This window comes from Eleginops maclovinus, chromosome 15, assembly GCF_036324505.1.
Source record: "Eleginops maclovinus isolate JMC-PN-2008 ecotype Puerto Natales chromosome 15, JC_Emac_rtc_rv5, whole genome shotgun sequence".
NCBI classification, from domain to species: Eukaryota; Metazoa; Chordata; class Actinopteri; order Perciformes; family Eleginopidae; genus Eleginops; species Eleginops maclovinus.
In genome coordinates this window covers 11,433,895-11,461,655 of record NC_086363.1, presented here as the reverse complement: position 1 = coordinate 11,461,655, position 27,761 = coordinate 11,433,895, and the positions used below count along the sequence as shown (strand labels likewise).

The following is a 27,761-nucleotide window of genomic DNA, read 5'->3' as shown; positions in this document are numbered from 1 at the left end:
CCTAAATGTGCCATTATGGTTCTGATAGTCCATTGTCAGACTGTGAGAACAGACTGCACCCACTTACCAGCGCTTCTTAAATGAGCCTTTCTTCTCTTTATTAAATAAAATGACACTTATGACATGAGCTTTGCATTAAGGGGATCATGTTTATTGCCCAAGAATCCACCTGAGAATGAAATAGCACGGCACAGCTCATCCAAACCAAGCTTATTTGCATCTTTAAACATCTCTGTTGGCATAAGACATGACGTATATACAGCAAAACGTACAGTACATACATTTAATACGGCATTATGCTGCTGTCATCTTGTCACAAAAATATGCACGTTATAGCGTCACAGTAACTTCAGGAGCAAGACCTCTATTTATTGTACTGTGTTTCCTACCCAGTTTAATCCCTTCATTTATCATGTGCGGGGAAAAAAAGACAAGTTTTAGATATAACTACTCTTCACACAAAACACACTAACAGATTAACACAGCGCCATCACCAGTTCCCCCAGACTTTATGGCTAAAAGTAGTGCACAAATTTCATCCTACACATAGACTTCTACCGTAGAAAGGACATCAAATGCCTCCCTAATTCAGATTATACAGTGTGGCAGCCAATTTACATAGTTACATTTTTTATCTACGGGTTTACATCAACTCCACGACATTATGATCTTCAAGTACGTTCTCTAATTATAATCATGTCGCCTCGAAGAAATGATATGGTACATCAGTGCTGTAGCAGAGAAGCTAGTAAAAAATTATCTTACAATTATATCATTTAAAAATCTTTTTAAAAAAGTATTATCCGCTGTAATGTCTTTAACCTACTCTTTGTTAATGCCACATTAGGAAATAAAAAAAAAAACAGCAAACCAACAGAGCCACTTTTAAATAAATAACACTTTGCTGTCGAACAATTGTATTACGTATCATTAAGTACTCTTTCCCTGAAAATGTCTACTAAAATAAGGACGCCGCTTATTGTTATAAGAGATGTCGACCACTTTATAGCTTCCCTTTAATCGTTTATATATGAATGTAGTGGTTAGATAATTTGCGATACACAACACAGCAGGGATACATGTTTATGTGAATGTCTTACAGGCCACATTATATTATTGTGGACCAATGCTGGTATTAATAGTACGAGTCTTTACTCTTTGGCAAGACTTACCTCTTAGGACACATTGAACTTTAATCTTCAAAAGGACAAAACAAAATCAAATCATCAAAAGGCTCTCTAAACGCACTAGAATGCAGATTAACAGGCTTCAAGATGGATGAAATAATCCATCAGGATCTTCAAGTATCATGGGTCTTTTGACAGAGAAGCTCTACGTTTGGCATGTTAATATAAATATCTATAGAAGGCGCTTCTTCTGTTCTAATGCTGTCTGTTCGTCCGCTTTTAGACTTTTTCATAGCAGGTCAGCGCAAACAGCAACGATGAAAATGTCCTGGTTGACAGGAGAATCAAACCGATTCATTCAAACTTTCAATGAGAATTGGAAGGATGATGCTCTAAAAATGTCTCGTCTGTCTGCCTATAAAACATACTTCCCGCCAATATTGCAGAATCAAAACTTTAAGTCAAAGCTGAAATGGACAAATACATGGTGTCAAACCCCACCATTACCCGTTATCTTTCCCTTCCTGTTACCCACTGCATCAGGGAGTCAGGAAGGAGCTGGGGGCTGTCTGAGTTGGGGTCAGGCCTTGGCCTCCAGCAGTTCGAGGAACAGTTTGTGCATGGGCACACGGCCGTCCTGTTTGATGCTGCAGAAGTGCTGGACAGCGCGAGCTGCCGTCTGACGGAGGAGAGGGAGGGTCATGATTAGCTTGCCAGCCCGCCGAGGGTCCTCCGGGCGGTGGGTGGCCTCGTAGTCCTGAAGGGCCCCGTGAAGGACGTCCTGGAGTCTCTGAACTGCCTCCAAGTCCTCAATCTGCATGGAGTCTGTAAGGAAAAGAGGGAAGTCAGGAATTAAGGTTTGTCATGGAAGTAAATGTGATCTACTTTTTATTTTCCCAGTAAAAACCAGCATCTGTATTCTTAGGATTCATCCTCTTTGGACCTTGAATGTCTTTACATAGGTTAATGACAATCAATCCAATAGTCCAACCAACCGTCCATGGAGGCAAATTGCTATAATGGCAAAAAATGTTCAAAAACAAAGTATTAAGACAAACTTAATACCTGAGTTAGCGAGCGCAATAGCTTTGAGGACCACAAACTCCTCCTTCTCCAGCCCCATGGCTTTATACTTCTTCACCAGCTGCAGGATGGCGTTGTTGAGGTCGAGCAGCCCCGCAAGCTTCGACTGCTCCTCGTCCATGATGTAGTCCTCGGCGTACACCAGCTTGTCCTCCAAGGCCAGCGAGCGAAACACCACTCGAAGGATCAAAATCTCCATCCAGCCGCTCTGCAGCAGACTCATCTGGTCAGCCAGAGACAGGGAGGGGAAGCCTGGAGATACAAGAGGAAGCAAGATTTTATAGGGACACTCTGCATAGGGACGCATATTATAAATAAAGGTCTGTTTACTTACAATGTTCTGTACCAATAACGTTCCTTGCTGGGCACAGGACTATACATATTAAGACTAAATCCTACTTTAAAAAGGGACTATAATTCAGGATATTTGAGCCTCTGCTGCACAAATCCTTCTCACAAGTCCCCCAATTTAATAATGGCAATAATAAATCCCTGGAGTAATCCTTAAAAAACGTTGGTTAAACTATTTCTTATGTTGTATCGAAATTCCTTCAACCTGCTGCTTCTACCTAAATTATTTATTTAGGACTGTTTCCAGCATAAATAATACATTGTATTCAGTATAACAATATCATTGATCATACCGATTGCTGCATTAGAAGACCGCATTGCAAAGGGCATAACAAAGGACAGAGGGATTGAATAGGGGGTAAATTTAATTACAGTCTGTGGGACATACCCAATTTGATTGACAATTACACCCCACAGGAGCATGATTAAACCAGCTCACGTCCCCCGCATAAACCTGCATACACACACTCACACGCGCGTTTACTGTAATTAAACAGATGATTTTACAGAGCAGTGGGAGGAGGGGAGGGGGCGTTTGTGTTTTTGACACCATCGGTGACTGTTATCAGGATCCAGTGCTCTTTACAATCACCACGGGGACGTGAGTGGCGCCCGTTTCCCCACTATCGCTCCCTGATTGATTGGAAACGCTGTCTGTGCACAATTTCATTGGTCGATAGGGATCAGTATTCTGGCACCGGACCATCGATCAGGGACTGAGACCTGTGTGAGTGTGTGTGTTGGGGACTGTGTGATGAAATCTTAGACAATATATTGATATATTTTAATGACAAATACAAGTTTACCTTCAATAAAGAGAAAAAAGCGTGTTTTAAAGGGATGAGGCAAAGGGCATTGAGTCCAATAAAGAGACATGACATTTGAGGATACTTCTCTAGCCAGTGTTAGTTGTATCATATCAACAGAAACACACTCCAAGCCACACCGCAGTCGTCTTTCACGCACACGTTTGACAGCCAACTTGAAGCACGGACTCAAAAAGGCCAAAAGCAAAGAGGGCAGTTGGTCTTTAGCCAGCTCATCTGCCAGTCTGGCCCTCAGACTTCAGAGCACATCACCGTCAATATCGCTGATAAGACTGGACACAGAGGAGGGGGAGCAGCCAGGACAGTAGCCCCATCACACTCACCTCCCCCTGGGCAAAGAACTCAGATGGCCGGGCCACTTTGCCCAAGACCCTGGTTCTCCCCCCGATGGGGCCTGTGTGGCCTGCCAGTCATCCAGAGCTGATGTGACATGGCCATTACGCTGCTAGGAGGGGGCAGTCTTTTTTGATTTTTTTTTTTTATGTCTCTTTGTGGTGTCCCCTTTGATCTACCTTTATTTATTTGTCAAGATGTCTTTTACCTCATCAACTAAATTATGCTTTTGTCCATTGTTTTTCTTTTATCTTTTTTCTCATTATCTCATCTCTAGTTACTCAAAAGGTTCCCATTTTTATATTATTTTACATCATTTTTCACTTTCTCAATGTCTGATGTGCCTCTCTGCTGCTCTCCTTCTGTTTCATTTTCTGTCATTCTCTGATAAATTGAAAAAGGAAAGGTTCCATTTTGTTAGAGCTACGGTTAACTATTTAGACTAGCTTAGCTTAAATCCTTGTAACAGCTATCCTGGCTCTAACGGCAAGATCATTTTCTTTGAGTTGGGTTATTTGCCTAGCCCAACTCAAAGAAATATTTTAAATAAATAAGAACAAACATTGAACAGCACATGTTATTGTTTAAACTGTTGCTCCTGTTTCAGGTAGTTATGATTATCTAGGCTACCATGCTTACGGCTACGGCTCCATGTTTATTGTACAGGCATGAGAGTGGTATCTATTGTCTCATCTAGGCCTCGGTAATGACATGACACTAGTGAACAGTGACTGCTAGCCTCCTATTGATTAGGTATTTAACAACCCTATCCTCTTCTCTAAATAAAGGAGCCTTTTTCTTTTCCTCATCTCGCCTGATGGAAATTCACCTTTTGTTTCGTATTGTTTCATTGTTCGTGACATTTCGGAGTAGAATTAGCTTGACAGTTTGGATGAATACATGGCTTTCCGTCTCTCAGTCCCCTCAGGTGGGTATCTGCTGTGTGTGCGGGCGCTCACCCAGCAAAACCCTCCCCTGGCAGAGGGCTACAAATACACCCATCAGTCGGACTCAGTCTGTCTCGTGCACTGACAATAAAGAGTCGACAACGGGAGAAAAGAGGCAGACAGCAAAGCCTGGGGGGGTGAGAAGTAGGGAGGGGTGATAAGGAGTTGGGAGGTGGTGATGCTCTTCTTTATTTTTTAACAGCACAATGGAAATGCTGATGAGAGACACCAAACACTAACACAAGCTCAAATGGTTGCTTCATGTCCACTTTGTTGAAAGAAATGCAGGGACAAATATAGCAGAGATACAAGAACACACACACACACACACACACACACACACACACACACACACACACACACACACACACACACACACACACACACACACACACACACACACACACACACACACACACACACACACACACACACACACACACACACACACACACACACACACACACACACACACACACACACACACACACCTGCTTTGTTTGTTTTGTAAGCATACCAAAGATAGGACATCAACAAAAAACCCAGGTGTTACCCTGGTGATGTTTTGGGTGTGTATAAGCACACCTGATAAAGCAGTCAGGGCTTCAGTTAGAGGAAAAAAGACAGAGTGAGAAAGAGATAGTAATGAGAGATATAAAAACTGGTCTCTGCTAATGAAATCATGATTACATGTATTACTGATTAATCTATTGCTGTTGAACATTTTGGGATCAATAGTAGGATTTCAAATATGTTTCTGCTGAGATTTTGAGGTGAACTGGAAGAAAATCACTAAGTGATGTCTTTAAAAGGCTTGTTTTTGTCCAGCCAGCAGTTCACAACGAGTAAAGAACCAAATCTTTACATTGAAAAAACTGGAAGCCGTGAAGCCGTGAACATTTGACTTCTTCACTCTGTAGACAGAAATGATTTTTTTCCAGCTTTTCAAAAATGTGTTTTACATTGTTGCCAACTAAGTATTTCTTGGTTTGGACTAATGGTTAAATAGTTATAGGACACCAACTCCTGCTATGTCAAATTGTCAATGGAAAAAGACATTAGTTTGTCATTTGAGAGCAGCTCACACCCCAGGGTGGCCTGATACTGTACACACCTCTCAGAGTGTGAAAAATGCCTCTGAATAAAGGCTGGTGCTGTTTTTGATTTGTGTGTTGTAACAGTTTTCCAAGTATCAAAAGCAGACCTGCAAACCTCTGTTGCCACCGCATAAGATTGCAACCGCCAGCATAGCTGCATACCAGCGTTTCAATCCCACTAAGCTGTCAGAATGCACTTTCCCTCTTCTTTCCATCATCTCATCCAAAGGGGGGGGGGGGGGGAACTGTTCCTACTGCGGTTCCTGTGTCAGAGGAGAAGCTAAGTGTGGTCCAAGTGTCAGGAGGATTTCCGTAATTCATAGGTGTCCGCAGCCCAGGAAATGAATTAGAACTTCCAGGTAGCCACTGGTCATCTGGTTGATTTATTACGGACGCACATTGGTTAGCAAGGGCATGGTGCACACACGCGCAAACACACACACACACACACACACACACACAAAGGGGATGAGTGACAGATAACACACAGCCGCACCAACATACCCTCTGTCCTCTGGGCATCTTGGCAACCACAAGTCAAAACAATCTCCTCCTCTGATCTGATTACAGACTTAATGTGAGCTAATGTCTGCGACCGAGTGTGTGAGCGAACAACTGCCTGCATGACTGATGGTACCTGGGATATGTTTGGCCCAGCCGATGTTCACCACCAGCTCTCTGTCAGCCAGGTCACACAGCGTGGTCAGAGCCTTGATGTCGCTCTCAGGGACAGTGGGGTCCGGCATGGCGAAGATGCCCTCTGGCTCGGCCACCAGCAGCAGAGACACCACCTTGTTTTCTACCATACCGCCAACAACTGAGAGGGATGGAAACATACATGAGATTTGTATTTTATTTCCAGTAAAAACCTTCTTCAAATTAAGATTTTTAAGAGAGCTGCAACTTTTAGTCCACTTATTTATAACTATTGACAGAACAAAAGCTGTATACTTTGATAACTGATTGTTCAAGTTATCTTTGAAGCAAACATTTTAGAAAACGTCATTTTCAGCCTCTCAAATGTGGATATGTTTTCTGTTTTACTCTGTTCAATATGATATTAAAATGAATATCTTTTTGGTTCGTACTAAACAAACAAGACATTTAGAGAAATCACCTCTGGATAGACAATTTTCCCTATTTTCTGACATTTTGTAGAGCAAACTATTAACCGACATTGAGAATAATGAGTAGATGTTATGAGTTGTGAAAAATTCAGATTCTCTGACTAAATGTACGGCATGGCAACAATGTACATTTCAGCCAATTAAAAAGTCTCACGTCTCACTTTATAAAAGTTGGCATTGATTGATGCCAACTCATTAGCAAATACAAGCTATAAAAATGATTTAGTGTTGCGACAGACAACATCACATCACAGAAATGTGTACTTGCACACCACATCACGGATAAAACATGAGGCTCTAATATCTACCATCAAGCAATCCATCAACATAGACTCAACAATTATGTACTACAGTCACTTTCATAATGGGTAATATAATGCAGGCTTTTGTTTTTTTCACTTACATGTTTTCTTCTGAGGCAAGGCATTCTGTGGGTGCAGATACGGGCTGTTCTCCGCGTCTATTCTTCTTTTGTATTTCTGTCTGCCACCTCGAACCCGGTCCAGGCGAACACCTTCAGAAACACAAACACCAGGACATTCATGATGCACTTGAATATACACAAATTACAATTTTAATAACGGGCCGTCTTTAAATCACTCAGTGGAGTCACTAATATGGACTGAATACATATGTACTCAATATTTCAAACACTATTGTAAAAAATGCGTTTTTTTATTTAATGATTAAGTCCGCCAACAAATCAGGTTGCGTGTTTACATCATCGTCTGTTCAAAATGTCTCTACTTAGAATATTAGAATTATTTAGTCAAATTGTTCTAATTAGCACAGGAATGGCCAAAACCATGTGGTTTGTACCAGATTTGAAAAATGTTCCTCTGGGAATGGGAAGGACCAATCAAGGAACAACCGGAAAACAATTTGCCTTTGGACACTGATACCGTTGCTGCAGGTGCATAAAAATGCATCTAGATGATGTGATTTAAGATGAAAATCATGGTTAGTTTGTTGAAGTAGAGGTTTAATATTATTATTAATTCTGAGTAAAATGGAACGTTTTTGAAATTCACTGTATTTCGTTATCGTTGCTAAAAGGATCGTAGCTGAAAACAGTAACTATGACCACAGCCTACTGTTCATTCACGTAATCAATTACCGTAAAGAGGCTTCATATTCAAAGCAGTCAACCATCGACCAATCATCCACTCCCATGTCCTAACGATCTCAAGGAGACAAGGACGCAACATGTCTTATGCTGGCACAGCAGCACGCATCCTGTAACACGACACCCAGAGCCGCTGATGACAACTGCTTACCTTAACGAGCATTATGGTAGGCTTGTCACCACAGAGATGGGGATTTAAGACTGTGTGACAGAGTGTGTGTGCACAGTGGGTAACTGAGAATAACAGTCGCCAGGTGTATCTCTAAAGAAAATGTGTCCAGCGAGTGTGAACGTGACTCAGGAAGCCTTCAGTAATGGTGTTGGGTTACTAGTCCACACAGAGGCCATAGTGACCCTGGATAGATCTATAATGGCACTCTGAGGGTATTATTTGCCCACTTGACACCTCACTGTGACACTTCATCCCTTTGAGCCTGCTTCCTCCTGGACTTCTGCGATATTTATGGAGAGCATGCATTAACATCCACATTAAATAACCTTTACATCAGGCCATGTGGTTGGGTTGAACATAGTTCTTGTATTTTTGCATCATTGGTTTGAAAAGCCATTTTGTGTCAGTTAATAGTTAAGCCATTACTTTAACAACATTTTTTATAGAATTTCAGGTTTATTATTTAATGTACCGTGAACTGAGGTTTGATGGAAAGCAAGCACTTCTTATTACCAAGCAAAGGTTTGAGAATCGGATTCATGACCTTTGCTGTGTACTAACAAGCCCTTTCACAACACTACTATGGAATATGTCTTATATGTTTCATGGAAGGTGGAGGATTTTTACAGATGGATAATTTTAGAATGTCCACAATGTCGAGTATTTTTACAGTAATGTGTATATTTTCAAATCTCAATCAATTTTCAAGGAAGGATTTGTCTTGCAGCTCCTCTGATTGGTATGAATTGAGTGGAGTTCAATTGGAAAAAAAGTGACATCACATACTTCCCTTCACAAATGATGGTTCAACATGTGTTAAGATATGGATTAAAGATTCCTTTTATTCTTAAAATGTGTAAAATGTAAATATTGGGGTTTAAAGGAAGAGCTGAAGATGTGTGGGGAATTAAAGAAGGGATTGGTTGGGTAAACTCATTCCCCCCTCATCCTCCGATGATGTAATGCGGGGCAAATAGTAAGTGTGGATTACCCTGGCAGGTGCCACTCCAAGGTGTGAGATAAGGGATGAGGGCACTTACTTGTGCATCTGAATTAATACCAACTGTCCGAAGGAATGGATTGAATCAAACGACGTTGGTCATTCGATATGTCTGAAAAGTGTGTTTTATACGGGTATGTTTGTGTGCGTGTTTATGCTCAGATCTGACAGTTATTCAAACGCACACATCAGAGTTAAGTGTAACTCTTCACTGTGGAATGTGCTGACAACCAAAAGCCCAAGAATAGCTTTGGTGGATAACAGGCACACATTCACCTCCTCCCTGTTTTCTTTACAGCCCACCAGAGTTCAATAAACACAGACTACTCAGACATTGATCTATTTTTCCCTGCTCTCATCACTCAGCTTTCTTTTGAGGGTGTCTGGATCTTCCCATGGGAATCTCACAGAGCAGCAGGATTGAGGAACACTGACACAAAGCCGCTGATCCGGACTGATCTGGGTTACCTACCTATCAGCCTCCATCCCTGCTGCCACCAGCATGTGTTCAGTATAAACAATCCTGTGCTTTTATGATATTGTGACAAATGAACACAACACCACTGAGACTTTAAATTCCTTACACATTGCTTCTCAAATGAAAACGATTTAGAAAGTTGGCGGCAAAAAACCAACATAAACCCACTCTTCTGCATTTCTCAGAATACAGATTAACATGGGATGATTAACACACCTTGGACCAAATCAATTCGGGCAGCAGGAAGTGGGATGAGTCGTTTAAGGACAAACCAAGAAGGTACTTTAGAGAGGTATTGCTGCACCACTTCCGAAATCTTATAGGGGTATTTAAAAAACAGAAGCACTCAATTACATCCGTATGATGAACTGTATTTTGAAAATATTGCATACATTTTGCCAACATACATGTTTTTACTGCGCTTAGAAGTGACAGCAACTGTAGTATTGAACACTAAACAGGGCTTAATCAAATCCTGCCCCAGGTCTATATGTCTTTTAGCCGTGTATTTAATACGGCCCTGACTCTCCCCATTAAACCTCACAGCTCCTCTGTCTCAGCCTTTACTGTGGCCTCTCCGGGGAAGAAGGGCATTACGAGACACGATGAAGCGCGTTATGAGGGCGCTTACGATCGGAGTTACGAGGGGCAGTTCGCATTTCACGGAGGTCCAGGAATCCCACAAGGCATCTGGAGGAATTTACGAGGGGGAAGGGAAAGCAAAAGGGGGTGGCAAGAGGAGAAGGGGGTTGAGAGGCGGACTGGGATGCTGTTGATGCCCTTGCCCTATTAAAAGCAGCTAATTTAGAAAAATGGCAGACACACACACTCACAAACACAGAGGTGTGCCTTTAAATGTGAGTACAGGCTGACATGTGATAAACAAACTCGTATACACAAACTGATACGCGTGTAAAGATTGCCATAAATCTGTTCATCCATAAGTCAAACATACAGAGACACACATCAGCAATAAACAGATGCAGCTGTGTGTTTTGAGATGTTGGGATTAAATAATCATTCCAGTAAATAACACCTTGGATCTGATTTTCACAGTTTTAGATGGAATTTCTATGAGTTATGATAACATTAAACTTCTAAAAGTATTGCTAAGGAATATGGTGACATTACAAGAAAATAGTGCAAAGGTTGTAAACAGGATAACTACAACAACATAACTTTTACATTATTTGAGGTCAAACCAAAAGTGATCGCACCTACAAGTATGGTAATAAATGGCTTGCACACTACGATATGTGCTAGCACATACAAAATGTAAACGAAAGGAACTTGGCTAATGTCAAATTTGACCTAATTTCATCTTCAAGATATGTGTATATGTAGCTTTTAATAAATGCCTGGACAAACCACCATCTGAAATGGTAACATTTAGAAATCAGTAATGCAAGTCGCTGAGGGAACACATTTCTAAAGTGGAGGAAGCTAATGTAGCTCATTGTGATATACCACTTTAATGTACGAATATAAAAATATGTCTTATTGAATAAATTGTGTAAACTTATTGTCACGTTAGCAAACAAGCTAATAAGCTGCTAACAGAGAGTTAGCAAGCGGTAAGCAATCATTTTTCTCCCTCTTCAATAACTCTTCAATTAATTAAATGGTGTACACTAAAATGCTTTAATTATCTACATTTACTATTCTTCTATCCTAAAAGTGAACCCACCAAAGACAAAGACACAAACACATATGTGTTATCTGTTCTCCTCTCTTTATTACCATCTCTCGGCCCTACAGCGCATGCAGCAGTATAAGGTACAGTAGGAGGTCGCTAATGTTTTCCTTTTTGAGTCACTTCTAAATCTGGACACTATGTCACCAGACTGGCACACAGTCAGACTTAATGAGCACCTGATCACTGTCACAGATTCTCTGTGTGGTACGTATAAATGTCACCACCATATTTACATAATTTTAATATCTAAAAATATGTAAGGAAGTTTTGCATCATAAAGAGTATCTTTACAAAAGATTTGGGAATGTGAGAGCCTGTTTAAGTTCGATGAATTTTATGTTTATACAACTTTACTTAAGTTTTGAAATTATGATTTTAAATTATAAAGCCAAAGTCATTAGCTTGGTTAGTGAAGTTAATTTTCCTATACCCATAACATCCCCTACTTAAAAAAAGATTTATCTTGATGTGTCACTTTTTTCCTTACAAAAGTAATTTTCTAAAGTTTGGAACAAGGAGTTCCTAGCAACAACTCTGTCCATTATCTTAGCAGCAGCAGTGTCGCACACACACATACTGGCAGATTTCCAGGAGCTATTTCGGAGGAGAACTGGTGAAGCAAAGACTGATACAATTGAACAGTTAGCAGCCCTCTCAAAGACACGGCTATGCATTGTTCCTTCCTGTGTTTACTACACATACACAGACCTACACACATCACAGCTGGCACTAAGGGCCTGAAGTTTAACTGTCAGACGGTTTAGGTTTCACTGCAGTCTTCAGAACTACAGTACATGGCGTCGCTGGTTTATCAGGTGAGATATTAAGAGAATCTCAGTTGGTCTTATGGGGTATTGTTTCCAGGAATGCACACCATAGAAATAGCAGTGAGACTTGTGTTAGCCTTCAATCTTTAGGTCCGATTTCTCTGTCTTAGCTTTCTTAAGGATGATGTTTGAAATTCGGCCAAGACTACCAACCAATCAATCCCAAAAAATAGCAGCTCAAACAATGTTTTGACCCAGGTGTGAAAGTGATGTTTTTGTGTATAGCTGACCTTCTCTCAACATGCCCACAGACAGACATTTCACGAATCGACAGGCCTGGCAGGATTTCCTTCTTCTTTTGGTGATTTCACATTCATTGGATGCTGGGCAGCTGTATTCAATGTTACCTGGAGCAGAAAAAGAAAGATAGATCAATAAAAAATATAGCTTTTTTAAAAAATGGATAATATTTCAATATAGTTGTTGATTTAGTTCTGACAAAAACATCCTTGTGAGATTCACAATTATCTTGTTAAAAGCTGATATGTGTCACAGCGGGGGATTTTAAAGGGGTCCTACAGCGATTTATTGTTGTGCTTTTATAACGTTAGGGGGAGTCAGTCAAACTGTCAGACTTGACAAAATTCCTGACAAGCTGAAGAGGACATACAACTGTTTCACAGGCTGGGTGAGAAACTAATAAGTTGCACCATCAAATGATTGAGGAACACATTAAGTCTTGTGGGTTGTAAAACACTTTTAAAAACACATAACTCAAAAAACATTTCTACCTTTTTGACTTTTCATCTCAATCACATACAAAAACACATAGTCCAAACAACTAATTAAGAGTAACAGACATGGCAGCCAAAGTGTGGGTTAATCCTGACGGCATTCAGCCAGTTGCAGGCGCACTCAGCTGCCACCCTCTATCAGAAACAGGAAGTATCTGATGAGCCAGACATCACCAGTTGATCCGACAGCCGTTCATCCGGGTTGCCCTATGAACTAATTTACTGTAGCCAACTTTTAGGTCTAAACACATCACAGTCTGCCGAGTCCTCGACCTGGGCTGCCGGCCCGAAGATCACAGGACAATCCTTTTAATACACCCACACTGCATGCCGCTGCCACTAATTGCTTTCAGGAGTGAGGCGGATGTGCACCACATTCAGCCCCATATGTTATCTGAAACTGCAAAGCCTAAACTCAAAGTATGTTGACTATATACATGATGCACTGGAAGTTTAACCACACATCGGCTGTTTGCAAACAGGTCTTTATCTAAATCCTCTCTGCAGTTAAAGGCAGGAGGCGGAAGCTGTGAACTGATGGGGTTTGTTTATCCCAAAACAAATGACTGTACCTGCACCATGTTTCTAGTAAAACAAGTTTATTATGATGCAGGAAGACCTTATCAGCAATGCACAATAAACTCTGTTACTAATATCTTTTTTTCCACTAAAATTAGCATGTTTATGCAGGTGTATTAAACTCAGCACAACCTGCTAAAAATAGCCAATAAACTTCACCTTGCCAGTAGAAAAGTATGACTTTCTGTCTTTCTTTCTGTTGTCACTTTCGACGTCACAGACATTCCAGAAAGCAAGGTTGGTAAAAAGCATAAAATGCCATGGTGGTTTCTTTGTTTTTAGATATCTGTTACTTGTTCAGTCTTTCTTCAAACTCTCAATCAGAGTGATCATTGGAAGAGTAGCAAGTCCAAAAATAAGTTGTTCGTAGTATTTTTTTTGGCCTATGGGAAAAACGAGCGTGAAACATGTATCTTCAAATAATGTATTTGTGTGGTTTTCTCTCTCTTACCCTGGATGGTCCTCTTGAAAAAGGCCTTGCAGGCTTCACAGGAGGCTACACCATAGTGGTAGCCCGAGGCAACATCACCGCACACCAGACACACACGCTTGGCCACCGAACCCAGCATGTATTCACACTTCACTTGGGTTTCCTCCTCAACAAACCTCCTGGAAAGAGATGGAGAGGAAATGATGGGGTCAAGTGTGTGATAGTTATAGTACCTCTACTCAAACACACATCAAATAAAGGACAGTTTAATGCATACACCAACCTGTTTGCTCCTCCATTGTTGGACAACCCTGCTGTGTGGCCATAGAGGCTTGGTGAGTCCAGCCCATTAATGAGGTTGTGGCCTTTGATCAGGGCTCCATAGCTGGAGTTTGTGTCCGAGGAAGTGCTTCCAGGACTGGGCTGGGCCGGGCTGACGTCGCCCTGAGAGCTGGGACTGGGGCTGGCGGGCTCACGCTTTATAGTGGACGGACAGGTGGGGTCCAAGCCCCTCACTGACATCCTGCCAAGATGACTAGAAAGAAGAGAGAAGGAAAAGAAAATGGAGAATTGTTCAAATATGGGATAAATGCTCAAATTTGCACCAAAGGGAATGTGTGTCTCAGTTCGGTTTTCGGTAGGATTACTGAAAATCGACTGACCCGGTTTTCATGAAATTTGGTGAAGGGTAAAGCAAAAGCCAAGGAAGAACCCATAACTAATCGCAACATTTGTTAGCATTGCGAGATAGGGCATTTAGCCTAGCTGGTTGTCTGCGCTTAGTACCCTTCTAGTTTTTATCTCAAGTCAGCTTTATATAATGATTCACCTTGGTATTCTTATGAATATTAATAACTGGCTCATTTTATAACGTCAGGCATCATTCACACCGACATTAAAAAAATCTGCATCTTTAAAAACCATCACTGTTAATCGATAGTTTAATGTAAAAAAAGCTTAAGCTTAAGATATTTGTCTCAACGACACCTTTTTTTCCTCAATAATATGTCACTTTACTTTCCCATCTCCACACCCCTTCATGCGTCCATCCATCTCAGCCCTATCTAAACCAGCCGTTTGTGATTCCCCACACATGCAAAGCTGCTGTCCATTACACTGCTTTGTTTTCAAAGAGGGAGGTTGCTAAAGCAAACATAGGGAAATAGCTAAACCAGAAATCATCTGCTTCATCATTACAACCATCCAAATGCGGCCAACTTCTTCGCTTTCTAATTTGATCTTTCTCTCCATTGTCTCATAGTGTCTCTTAGTTACTCATCATACTCTAATTGTTACCATTACAATTATCCATTGAATGAGACATGAACACATGCTTGAAATTATATAACTAAGAGAGAAGTTTAGTCAATTTTGAAGGGTTTTGAGCAACGACCACCCACATATTAAAACTTACTTCTTCTGTTGAAAAATATCTGATTATTTTTCTAATGACAAAAATATAAATGTATCTAGAGTCTTTCAATTATAAAAAAAATACTATTGTTAGAAGAACTATTCCTGTGCCTGCGTGTTAAAGTGTGTACCATTGCTTTATTATTGGATCGGGATGTGACCACAACAGACTGTCTGTCACCAGGACAAGGAGAAAAAAGCATCTGAAACCAGCTGAGGTGTACAATAGGCTCACAGGCATGTGATCTGCGCTCCCACACACATGCTGAATACACACACTCACATTGTGGCGTCAGGCGTTCGTGTGTGCATGTAAAAATAAGAACCATAGACAGACTCCCACTTCTGTACACACACTTCAGATTCATGTGATCAGGAACACATTAAAGCTCCATACACACACTCACACATACACATGGACACATTTTTAAGCAAGTGTCTCCATAAACACCCCGACACGTTACTGGCATGCAACTGTTTGTCGCCAGACCAACTTTTAAAAAGACCAATGCTGTCTCACACACTTCCACATGCAGAGTAAAACCACACACACACACACACACACACACACACACACACACACACACACACACACACACACACACACACACACACACACACACACACACACACACACACACACACACACACACACACACACACACACACACACACACACACACACACACACACACACACACACACACACACACACACACACACACACACACACACACACACACACACACACACACACACACACACACACACACGATGAGGTGGAAGACCATTTCAGTCGGTTTCCTGCCATGTAAATCAGTGTTCGCTCGGCCGCAAGTCATTTGGTAGGCAAAAAGTCTGGCTGCTATTAACCACCTCCAGAGTAAACCATGGGCACGCACTAGTGACCCCTCTACAAACCCACAAGAAACACACTGACAACAAGTGAAAACACCATTGGAGCTAACAGTAGATGATTCTACAATAATAATAAGCAACATCTACAGTCAGTGTAATGTAATCTTGGCTGCTGTTGTCTGAAATGGGCAATCAAACATTTGTATTTTCACCAACGTTGAGCATTGCCCTTATAAAAGTTTTTATGGCGTACATTCTGGCAAACATTCAACTTTTTACTCAGCAGACACATTAGCTTCTTTTCTGATTTGCATCTCTGGTGATACGACGAATGTAAGGCTGGATTCACACCAAATCATGTTGCTGTGTGATACGTGGCAAAGCGATGTTCGTTGGAGAGGGAGTGTCATTTAAATTATCCATATAATGCCAAGGAACTGTGCAACACTTAAAGTCTTTGTCCTCCTTTATGACCTCTCTGGTTCTGCAGTTACATGATTGGCCGAAGCATATTGAAGTTTGGTGTCCTTTCTCAAGAAGTTCTGTTTTTACTAAGTCCAATGATAGCACTTTGTAGCTTTTTTTTGGTCTCAACCAACCCCTTAAAGATCGGGCTCAACAAGCCACCAAGGTAGTTGATAGTTTAATTATATTTCACCGAATGCCTCCCTTCTTGGACAGGAAAAAACTTCAATAAGAACAGTGAGAGTGAATCAATATCCTGAAGTTGTTAAACCAAAACCATTAGTGTGAGGGCCATAAAAATCCCTGTAGAGATGGCGGTAATAAATCGCAGTTGGGTTTCCATATACACCAAGTTATTTGATCCATTGGTGATACAAAAATAGTGCAACTTTAAGGATTTGGTTCCGTAGAAAAAAAAACATTCCTTAAGATAAAGTGGTATTATTTTTCAATCAGAACTGAAATTCAATGCTATCAATTCACTACTAGAATTGAAACTTTCCCAACGCTACCACACCTTTTTCTAAAGTTTTCTCATGTCAACTCAATAAGGAATAAACAAGACATTTTATCTGACCCCCTCCCCCGTTGACATCTCTCACCCAATCCACTTCGACGACTATAAAACAGTACAATGGCGAGATTTCAGTTTGCTTTTAAAGTGACTCACTGGTTCACTTATTGGCTATCAATCACAGGCGTCCATATTGCTGTGTCAAGTCTCTGACAGATACAGAGTGAGATATACTTTGTGCTCCCCCATTATAATGCATCGCAAGGGAGAAGGAGGAGGGGGGAGGGGGAGTTGCTTTACTTTTATAATGAAATGGCATTCGAGTTGGGCAATCAGATGTGATGTAATATTTACTTTGACAGATTACTAAACTACCACTCCTAATAAATGCACATCAATAGACGTTTGGTGCTGCTTCTACAGAGGCATGCAGCGGGGATAAATCAGAGAGGATGTGTGTGTGTGTGTGTGTGTGTGTGTGTGTGTGTGTGTGTGTGTGTGTGTGTGTGTGTGTGTGTGTGTGTGTGTGTGTGTGTGTGTGTGTGTGTGTGTGTGTCTGTGTGTGTCGGTGGGTATTCAAAGTTATCGTACCTTTCTACCCCTTTGTGTCCCAGTATCCAAAACAACTCTAATTGCACCTTGGCAACAAAGGCGAATAATTCAGCGTGAAACGACAGGGAAACAGAAAGAGTGAAGAAGAAGAGAGGCGGGAGGAAATTACAAGAGAGTCAGACAGATAGAGGGAGTGTGAAAAAAAAGCCGGGAAGGGACAGAAAGAAAGGGGCTGTGCCTGTGGCTCATTAACCTGGGGGTGTTGAAAGAAAAGAGAGACGGCAACACTCACTTTCAAATGAGCAGAGTCATAATGCAGACAATGACCCAGCGGATGAAGGAGGGAGGGAGAGAGGAGAAAAGGGGGAGGGAAGGGAAACGCTGAAAAAAAGGGAAGGGAAGTGACCAAGAGATATAAAGAAAATGAAGGCGAAACAGGCCTTAGGGAAATGAAAAGGCAACTCTTCAACAAGAAACACAAATACTGACCTTTAGCCCTAACCACAACCCTGAGGAGCATTTATTTAGGTCAGTGGGGTCTCAGTAGTGTCTTTTTTTTTGTGCTAATGAGCCAGTAGGAGATGAGCAGGGATCAGTGGCACACCAAGCCAGCCGTAAGAGCCTTAGTCAGGCTTTGGCGAAGCTGTTAGCAGCGAGATGTGGTGTCTGTGGCTGCAGCTTTGCACCCGCAGGCTCTGGAAACATGGATAGACAGGGGATCATCTGCGGCCATCGCTGCCTTTTTTTTTTAACCATTCTTCATCTGGTTTTCAGTCACCAGCAATCGGCCGACCTGTACGTCCACCTCACCATCTGTCTGCAATGCTCATCTTCTCTACTATGGGGAACTCTCAGTCCTGGATGTTTTTCTCAGAGCAAGAGTAATTATGCCACAGCTGATAAAAGCGCAGCGGTGATGGTAATGAACTTGATTTTTTATGATTACAGAAATGTAAGGCAATCAAAAAGCTGTCCCGAGGTAATCAGGCAGCTGCTTCGCACATTTTTTCACAGGCTTTCTGCTGCTTTGTGTAGACTTTCACCAGCCTTGGATTTCCTGGGGTGTCTCAAACTGGCCTTCACCACCTTCCCTCACTATCATCAAACAAACAGGCTGAACAATGACAACTGTAAGCATGCAAATAAACCTTCACACCAGCCGGGAAATACTCTTTGAAACCTTGCCAAAGCAGGAGAGAAACTCTATGTTCTTACGCTTACTCACGAAAATCACTTCAGCAAGTATTTTGGATCACAGACAAGTAGTTTGAGAGAAACAATGACATAGTAAAGTGCAGGAGAACGTATTTTGTAAAAGCAAGTCAACAGTTTTTACCTAAGGTGGAGGAAAAGAGAACACCCTGTGGATACGTTTACCACTCATATTATCCCTTCTTCATTAGACTGGATTGTCTTGAGTGTGATGGACCCTAATTGTCACAATCCAACACTTTGTGCTGAGTAATTCATACTTAAAATAAACAGAGGAAGGAAACTGACTAAAGCATCGAAATCAACTTGAAAATCAAAATCACACAGCTCATGATATCTGGGCAGCACACATACGTAATATATATAGATAATGTATACATATATTAGATACACAAGCAAATGGACACTTTTAAATGATCAACACACACAGAAACACATTGTCCCAACATTCATATCTTATCTCTACAATTCTAGCTCAGTTTGCTAATACACAGTGTCACTTTTAAGATACACTTTGAGCTCGCTGTGCAAGGTGGAGGTACTTACTCTGTGTCAGAGTGGTAGGTGAAACACTCTGGGAGGTAAAGGTCGACTAAATCCATGTGCACTCTGCCACCATGCTCTGTAGAGGAGAAAAATGAATGTGTTTCCCTGCCCTCCTTCTCTAAACTCTTTCTGTTTTCTACAAGCTGTATCTCTCACTGAACTGTTTGTCACTTTCTCTTTGCTATGCCTCAAAACTTCGCCTCCATCTACTGCCCTCTCCTCTGTGGTGTCACACCTCAGCTGCTCTCATTGTCCTCCCTTGCATGTGTCTTCCTTTCAGTCACACTCTGGCTGCCTTTGAAGTCCTGGCTGTTGTGACTAGCTGGCTGTGTGTGACAAGGGTCTCCAGGCTGGAGCTGGCACTCATGAAACCTCAGCCACACACATTTGAATGGCCTTCCCCCAGCAAGCTAGGCTGGCAGCTGATTGGATGTCCTCTGAGCCAATCAGAGCCAGCCTCTCACTGGGGCAGGTGGAGATGACAACAGAGGATGTTATAGGTTTTAATTCTTAGAAAGAACTTTATATAGGAATGTGAAAATCCCCAAATACATGTTATAAGAGTATAATGATCTTTGCAGTGTTTGTGAACAAAAGCTTTTACTATTTTTATTCAACAAATCATAAAACCTCAGTGAATGTTATTCTTTAAACTAAATAGTGATAAAAGAAAAACTAACAGAAATGTGTTTTTAGCTGTCAATTGAGATCAAATGAATATGTACACACATTGAATATGTAATTAATAATATCATTTATAGGAATTCATTAAGGGAAAACAAATCTGGTTGCTGCTCCTTAAATGTGGAAACAGCCTGCTATTTTTTTCTGATTTTGTATTAGTTTAAATCAATATCTTTGTGTTCCTGATTCAATTTGAATTTGTGCAATACATCTTAAACAAATGTATACAAACACATATTGGCTGTTTGTCTCTGACTTTAGTTCAATAAAATAATTATTGTATTTTATTTGGCATTTTAATGATAGTGTTTAACAGTATTCAATTTCCCTTTAAGAATGTTTTTTTTTTGTGGCTTTAAATGTTTAATGTAAAGTGATTTAAATTGCCTTGTTGCTTGAATGTGCTTTATAAGTAAACTTGCATAGTTTGTTGGATCAAAAAAAGCACCAAATAAACCGATAAAGATTCAGCTGATAAAGAAGCATTTTTCATATCAATAGAAAGAGCTAATTTCTTTCGAAATCACCACTTTTAATGTCAAAGTCAAGTCTTAATTCAAATTCCCACACAAATATGAATGAACATATGGTCACAGTTTGTAACCTTAGCTGACTTACTGCTGGTGCAGTACTTTTATCTGATCAAATCAGCTATGGCTATGTGCCTAATGTGATACCTTGTGCTGCCACCACCATACATGTGCACACACATTTAAACACTACCCACTTTACTGTGCGTAACAGGTGCAATCCTGTGTGCAAATTTCAGTTACACTTTCCTGGGAAGTTTCCAACTAAATTCTCCAAATACATGTGAAGTGCTGATTTCAGTTCAACAATTCAATCCAACATGGATCGTCGAGAATCCAGCCAACATAAGAAAATACTCTGCATACTAACACAAATAAAACTTAATTTAATCACCACTAGCCTATATTCTCAGTTCTCAAAGAGAGTGAAGTTGCTGTAAGTAGCTTGGGGGTAGATGTTGTCACGGCATCCTAATCCATTTACAGCAGATGCACAGGTAAGCCCATCTCAACAATTTCTTTCCCCACTCTGTTTTATTTTACACACACAGGGAGGATATACATGCACAAACACAGAGGATATACTGTACATGCACAAACACAACCACACATGCAGGATAGGTGACAAAGCTGGGAGGCTGCCAGGTACCCGGCGCCAGGGAGCAGTTTCAGGGTCGGGTGCCTTGCTCAAGGGCACCTCGGCAGTGGCTCAGGAGGATCCATATTTTTTGGTCCAATCGGGACGTGAACCGACGACCCTTTGGATCCAAGTCCAACCCTTACAGACTAAACCACTGCCGCGGAGTTAAGGGAGTTTGGTACACATACATTTCTGCTGTTTTTTTGGTTTCGGCCTGTCTTTTCCCCTCTCCTCGACATGACGTTGAGCTCGTGCTCCAACCTGACCCCTGCCTAACCAACCTCCACAGGAATGAAATCACCTGCGCTAATCTGCTGCTCAGATAAAGGCCAGACAGCAGACTGCATGGAGTGGTCCTTATCTTATTACGCACCACATGAAACAGATCGCCAACAGAAATACAGCAGCCACACACACACACAGACATTTAACTTGTGTAAACAAACACACGATCGCAAGCACACGCAAACATAAAGGAAGGAGCATGAATAAAAATCCCCCTTAAAAGATAAAGAGAGTGCGATTTCTAATGGTACATAAATTTATCTCAACCATAAAATACAAAAAGCCAGACACTTAGCTACTATCACATCAAATCTCTTAAAGTTAATGTATCACATAAAACACTATCTGCACTGAGAAATTATCTTTTATAAACCATTTAGGAAATGAATGTTGACCTTTAATTGAAGTGTCTCTTATCGCTCCGTGGCTTTAGCTGCCGTCAATGGACTCTTATTTGCTCAAAAAAAGCAGAGTGTTTTTTCACATATTCAGGTTGAAATCAAAACTTGAGATTACTCATTTTATCAATGCTTGATGTTATCCTTGGCACCGGTCGAGTGGTCTTGAGACGTACCACAACAATATAAGGCACACTTGAAACAAGCCAGAGTGGCGTCAAGCAAGCCACTTGACCCTAACACACCTGAGTAGTTTATTTTTTCAGATAATCTAATAATTACTGTGTACCACTGTACAAAAGCTTTTTGTTTCACTTCAAATCGCTCTATGTCAAAGGTTGGTGTTCTTTCAGGTAATGTAAATAAAAAAAGGTTACAGACAGAAAAGAAGTTGCACTCACTAAAGATTATCTGTTGATTGAATATTTATCATCAAAGAAGTTCAAAATAAATTCAGATAAGGGCTGCAACTAATGATTAAGTTAAATAATCAAATGTTTAGCTATGCTAGCAACGTGGCTCCAGGGATGACAATGCAGGTCTGACCACCACCACTGTGGTCCAGGTAAAATTGCAATAATAATGGTTTGATTTGTCAAATAGTCTCTTTCTTGTCTAAATAAGCTCAGCTGTGTGTTCACTGCTAATTGGCAAATGTTAGCATGCTAACACACTAAACTAGCATGGTGCACATGGTAAAAATTCAACAGAGATTTGTTTATTTTAGAATTGGATCCATTGTAAAAACAATTCATGGTTGTCAAAAATAAAAAGGAATACATTTCATTAACATTTTTATATTTGAGTGAATATTTATTTTTATTTTTAAATATCAAAATCAGTCAGGAGGAGTTTTAGAGCTACCTTAATAAATGTAGACCTTCTGCTGGATCTCAAAAACAAATTTAGTTGAAAAATATGAAAGGACTACAGGGGTGCTTGAACAGTTCAGATGGAACAGAAAACCTAAAGGGCTTATAAAAAAAAAACCACGTCAACAAAAATCACAGAGCCCAAATGACAGGTAAACTGAGCAAAGAGGACATTGACATGAACCACGGTCACATCCTGAAATAACAAGAAACACGAACAAGCTCAATGCAGCAAATTCAATTTAACACGCATAGCTACAGTTAAACATCAAAATGTATTTTTTTACACTGCTGAGTCTAAACCGAAGACAGAAGTTCAATAGCTGATCCAGAGGGACGCTGCCTGTAACAGAGTGCCCAGCTGCCAGCTATTGACCACATGATCCCTTTTCTCTGAAGAAAAGGAAAAGTACCAGTGAAGCAAACACCCTTTGTTTGTGTGTGCCTCTGTGTGTTCACCACTTTCCCCTCATGCCTAAACTCACACCCACCAAAAATCAACCCCAGGGGACGGCTGTCGGATTGACTTCCAAAACTGGACAGTCACTCTGCAACTCCAACCCCCACCTCACACACACACACATTAGCATCACCCCTCAGCTGTAGTGAGTGTAATCTGCTTAGTTTATGCCTGACTCACAGTCATCCATCAATTACTGAGACAGAGGGAAAGACTATTGACACTCTGTGCAAACGCCACTGTCTCGCTGCAGCGACACAGTACCTCGCAGACACTTAAATGGTCCACAGAAGGAGGGGTGGGGGAATCAAAAGTAAGAAGAGAAAGGAGAAAGTGAAGCTGAAAGTAAGATGGGGAAACAAGATAGAGAGAAATATGATATAGAAATGCAAGAACTATGTTCTGTATGCATGGTATCTTTAAATAGTTGAATGGGAGGGAAGTGATACATTAAATGATGTATTGAGGGACAGATTGGAATAGGATCAGTTTCATTGTATTGATCTGGAGTGCACTGTAAAGGGATCAGAGGTCACACACACACACAGGCATCCATAACAGAAACCTTAGAAAGCCTAAGGCTTAAAGCCATAGAAACGTAACCATAGAAATGTCACTTAGAGCTACTGGGACCTGCTGCCGCTATCCTCACAGGGTCAATGGTCTTTAAATGGTTTTCACTTATCTGGCCATCCTACAGTCCCACTGGGGAGGAAATGAGTCAGCGCTGGGAAACATATATTCACAGGAAGGCATTCGGTCATACAGGATTTCACTAGGGCTAATTTGGGATCATTGTATGAGTATTTGACACCAAATGCACAGAGAAATATTGAAGAATCTCAGTCTCTTGAAGGTGCTTTACATACCCTACATAATAACTTGGCTGGACTGCTCCCTAGTGGACACATTTATTTTACACTTACAGCAGCTTTATACACAACTAACCACAGCTTGATAAAGTCAGATTATTTTAAAAGCAATAAAAAGCTATTTAAACTGTGGTTTGATTTGAAATGATGGTATGCCAATCCATAGAACTAGCCTAAATCTGAGATATGCAGTCGAAATATCGCTTTAAACACTTTTAAAGCGATATGTAAGTGTATTGCTATAACAAGATTAAACTCCAGCTTTAAATATGTTTAAGTATTAACTCAAAACTTTCACTTTTAATGTTTAAAATGACTGCTTTTTAGAGATGTGTGCAACATTTTCAAGTTCTTCCTTCCACTCCAGTTGATTTGTCAAAACAGTCACCCAGTTGCCAACTAGCAGTCTTTTTTCCCTTAATGTTGTTCTCTTTTTTATTGTTTTCTTTAGCTATATTGCCTTTATAGTGTGGCCAACATACACATATTAAACCATCTGGGAAAGTAAACATCCCTGTATTGGTTCAACTCTTTAATTGTGCTACATAAATCCACTTGGATTTACTAACCTGAGATTAGTTTTTCAGTGTGCACAGAGCTCTGTTTAACTCAAATCTAAATGTACTCATTTTTAACCTAGTAATGTGGATTACTGCAGCTTCATTATTTTAACCATCTCTATTGGCTTAACAGTTCTGCTTCCTGTGACAGCAGACCTTTCGACTTGTCATAGTAGGAAAAGCACAGGTGATAGTAATAACACTAACGATGGCTCTGCTCTATTCAGGTGTCCCAGTGAGAGGACCCTGACATCAAAGCAGCGTAATGATATCCAGCCATCGTTTGATTATTTATAAATCGTTTTTTTACATATATTTACATTTTATTTTTCATTTTAATTAAATAATGGAAAACACATTTGCACAGGAACGCATTTGGTTAGACAGTATTCCATTGGGGCAAACCTGAGATCATTTCATGAGTATTTGACACCAAATGCACAGAGAAACATTGAAGACTCGCAGGCACTTAAAGGTGATTTTACATACGCTAATAATAACTTAGCTGGCATTTATTGAAATAAAGTGGAATAGTTTGTAATGGTTCATTCACATCCTTCTTTAGTTATCCCCCATTAAACACACACACACACCTGGTTCCCAGAACAGTCTCAGGTGAGGAGCCACCGGTGCGGGCCTCACACACACAAAATCCTGGGAGTCAGCACCACACACCTACTGCTGATGTCAGGTACTATTATATGCACTTTCTCTCTTTCTCTCTCACACTCACACACACACACACACACACACACACACACACACACACACACACACACACACACACACACACACACACACACACACACACACACACACACACACACACACACACACACACACACACACACACACACACACACACACACACACACACACACACACACACACACACACACACACACACACACACACACACACACACACACACACACAAGCAGTCTATCTCATCATATCACTTTTATCTCCACAGGTGGCAAATTCAGCCCTCTGGCTCCCTGTCAGCATGTCTACAATAAACAAATCAACACAGACGTACATGGAGACTAAAAGAGCTATCCTGTCATAAAGGTTAAAAAAAAAAAAAACGTCTACCACAGCTTTATGTTTTTTCGCCTGCTGGCTTTTCTATCTCCTCGTGTATCTAGAGCCAGCCTCTCTAACACATTCTGTCAGCAGCTCCACAGGTGAGCCAGTTTCGCCTCACGACACCACCAGTAATCTTCCTCTGATTCCATCACATCCTTCCCTTCTTCCTTCTAATCCTTCACCATCCGCTCACCCTGTCCTCCATCATCTGATCATACAGATGCACCCATGAGGGCACTGCTGGGATGCCCTTAAAAATGTGTCACCAGGCCCATAATTGCCTCATGGCCTCCTCCTTCACCTGACACCACCCTTCTCCGGGCTTTCGTGGTCCTCTTCTAAGTAAACCCCACCTTCCGGTCATCCTTCAGCCCTGCTCAACACAGTCCACTGGTTCCTGGCCACAGTGAGGTACAGCAGTCAAAATGTAATTTTCTGCAAGATTACACATGATAATGACTCGTTTTGGAGGGTCTCCATAAATGATGACTTCCAATTATAGAAGCAGAACTAATATCGATCGGTCAACAGAAGCAGCGAGGAATAAGAGCTGTACAGTAATGTTGTGTTTACTGACATCTTTCTTAACGACACACAAACACTGATATGGACGAACTGCAACTGAACTGCTTACAAAGTCCTACAGACGCTGAAAAGCATGTATTGATAGGAGCCAATAAAAAGCCTGAGAGATGAGTTCACCTGGGAACACAGCAGACCTTCACCTGGTCGGACACACACACACACACACACCTCTGTTTCCATTTGAAAACCCCACTGGACTGTTTCTAAGCAAGCAGTACATTAGTCTATTAGCTGTAAATAAAAGAAGCCTACGTTCACTTCTTCACCATCCGCTCATCGTACTGCACTTACTGTCAGTTTCATCCACCGGCTGGTCCTCCGCTCTACAGCTGCAGTCAGTCAGTCAGTCTCAAGGACAAACGCTCTCCTCGCCTCCGGTCTCTGTAGCTCAGCGATGCAGCAGCGCACACACACACACACTCTCCCAACACACATACATACATACATAAACACACGTTCCCCTCTCTTCCTCTTTCTCTCCTCTCACACTCATCCAGTGCCGAGTTTTACCTAGCCGGCTCACAGGGGCGTCCTGAGAGTGTCAGACAGAAAGTGTGTCTAAGAGGAGAGGGGTGGCGTGGGGGGGGTTGGGGGGGGGGGGTACGACACAGCCTGCGTTCCCTTATATGCAGAGGGAGGTGGTGAGTAGAGGGGAGGGTAGAGGACACACAGCGCTCCTGTATTCCCATAGATACAGAGGAGGGATTTCTATTGCAGCCTTGCAAAGATGGGAGAGAGGGAGAGAGGGAGAGAGGGAGGGAGGCAGAGAGGGAGGGAGACGGAGAGAGCATCATATTTCAGCGATGTTGAGTCAGCATGTGAATGTGATGCATGTGTTGATAGCAGTTGGGAATATTTAGAGGGCATGTGTTTTTCTGGGCACCTATGGATTAGATAAGTAACCATTACAAAACTAATCTCAAACTATAAAAGCAGTCTCTGATGCAGCTGTAAAATTAGTTTTTTAAAGGGGATACATTAGGAAAAACATAATTTTCAGTGATGGGGAAATACATGTGTGTATCTTGAGTGATAACCAGCCCGAAAACTGTAAAGTAAAACAGCCCAGTCGGTTTTATGTGGGATCCTAGATCATAAAACATGGGATTCAACAAGTCGTTCAAATTTGGCTCCACTTCTGATGTGAAATGCAAGCATATTAGAATATATACTGTCACACATCCATCTTCACCTCTGGCTTCGTACTACATACTATTATGCAAAGGTGTGCCGTTTTTTCTGGCAAGCCAATCAGAGCAGACTGGGCTTAAAGAGACAGGGGCTCAAACAGC

At 41.2% G+C, this 27,761-nt stretch overlaps 1 protein-coding gene across 2 annotated transcripts; it reads right to left on the bottom strand.

Moving 5' to 3' along the window:
• Positions 1-129: 129 nt before the first annotated feature.
• Positions 130-27,016, bottom strand: LOC134877286 (estrogen-related receptor gamma-like). 2 transcript variants are annotated; one of them, XM_063902746.1, is made up of 8 exons: positions 26,761-27,016; positions 14,218-14,469; positions 13,956-14,113; positions 12,422-12,538; positions 7,296-7,406; positions 6,403-6,582; positions 2,193-2,462; positions 130-1,952 (listed from the first exon to the last, which is right to left on the bottom strand). In XM_063902746.1, the coding sequence occupies exons 2-8, from the start codon at positions 14,454-14,456 to the stop codon at positions 1,708-1,710; spliced, it is 1,320 nt and encodes a 439-aa protein (XP_063758816.1). In that variant the 5' UTR covers positions 14,457-14,469; positions 26,761-27,016; the 3' UTR covers positions 130-1,707. The 2 variants fall into 2 exon arrangements, with proteins under 2 accessions (XP_063758816.1, XP_063758815.1); XM_063902745.1 differs by lacking the exon at positions 26,761-27,016 and adding an exon at positions 19,495-19,851.
• Positions 27,017-27,761: the final 745 nt, after the last annotated feature.

Excerpts from the sequence above, each read along its gene's own strand:
- LOC134877286 (XM_063902745.1), bottom strand. The coding sequence starts at position 19,550 with ATGGATTTAGTCGACCTTTACCTCCCAGAGTGTTTCACCTACCACTCT. Across the intron at positions 7,407-12,421 it reads TGTGGGCATGTTGAGAGAAG|GTGTTCGCCTGGACCGGGTT; the intron begins GTCAGCTATACA and ends GTGTTTCTGAAG. Across the intron at positions 2,463-6,402 it reads CTGGGCCAAACATATCCCAG|GCTTCCCCTCCCTGTCTCTG; the intron begins GTACCATCAGTC and ends TTGTATCTCCAG.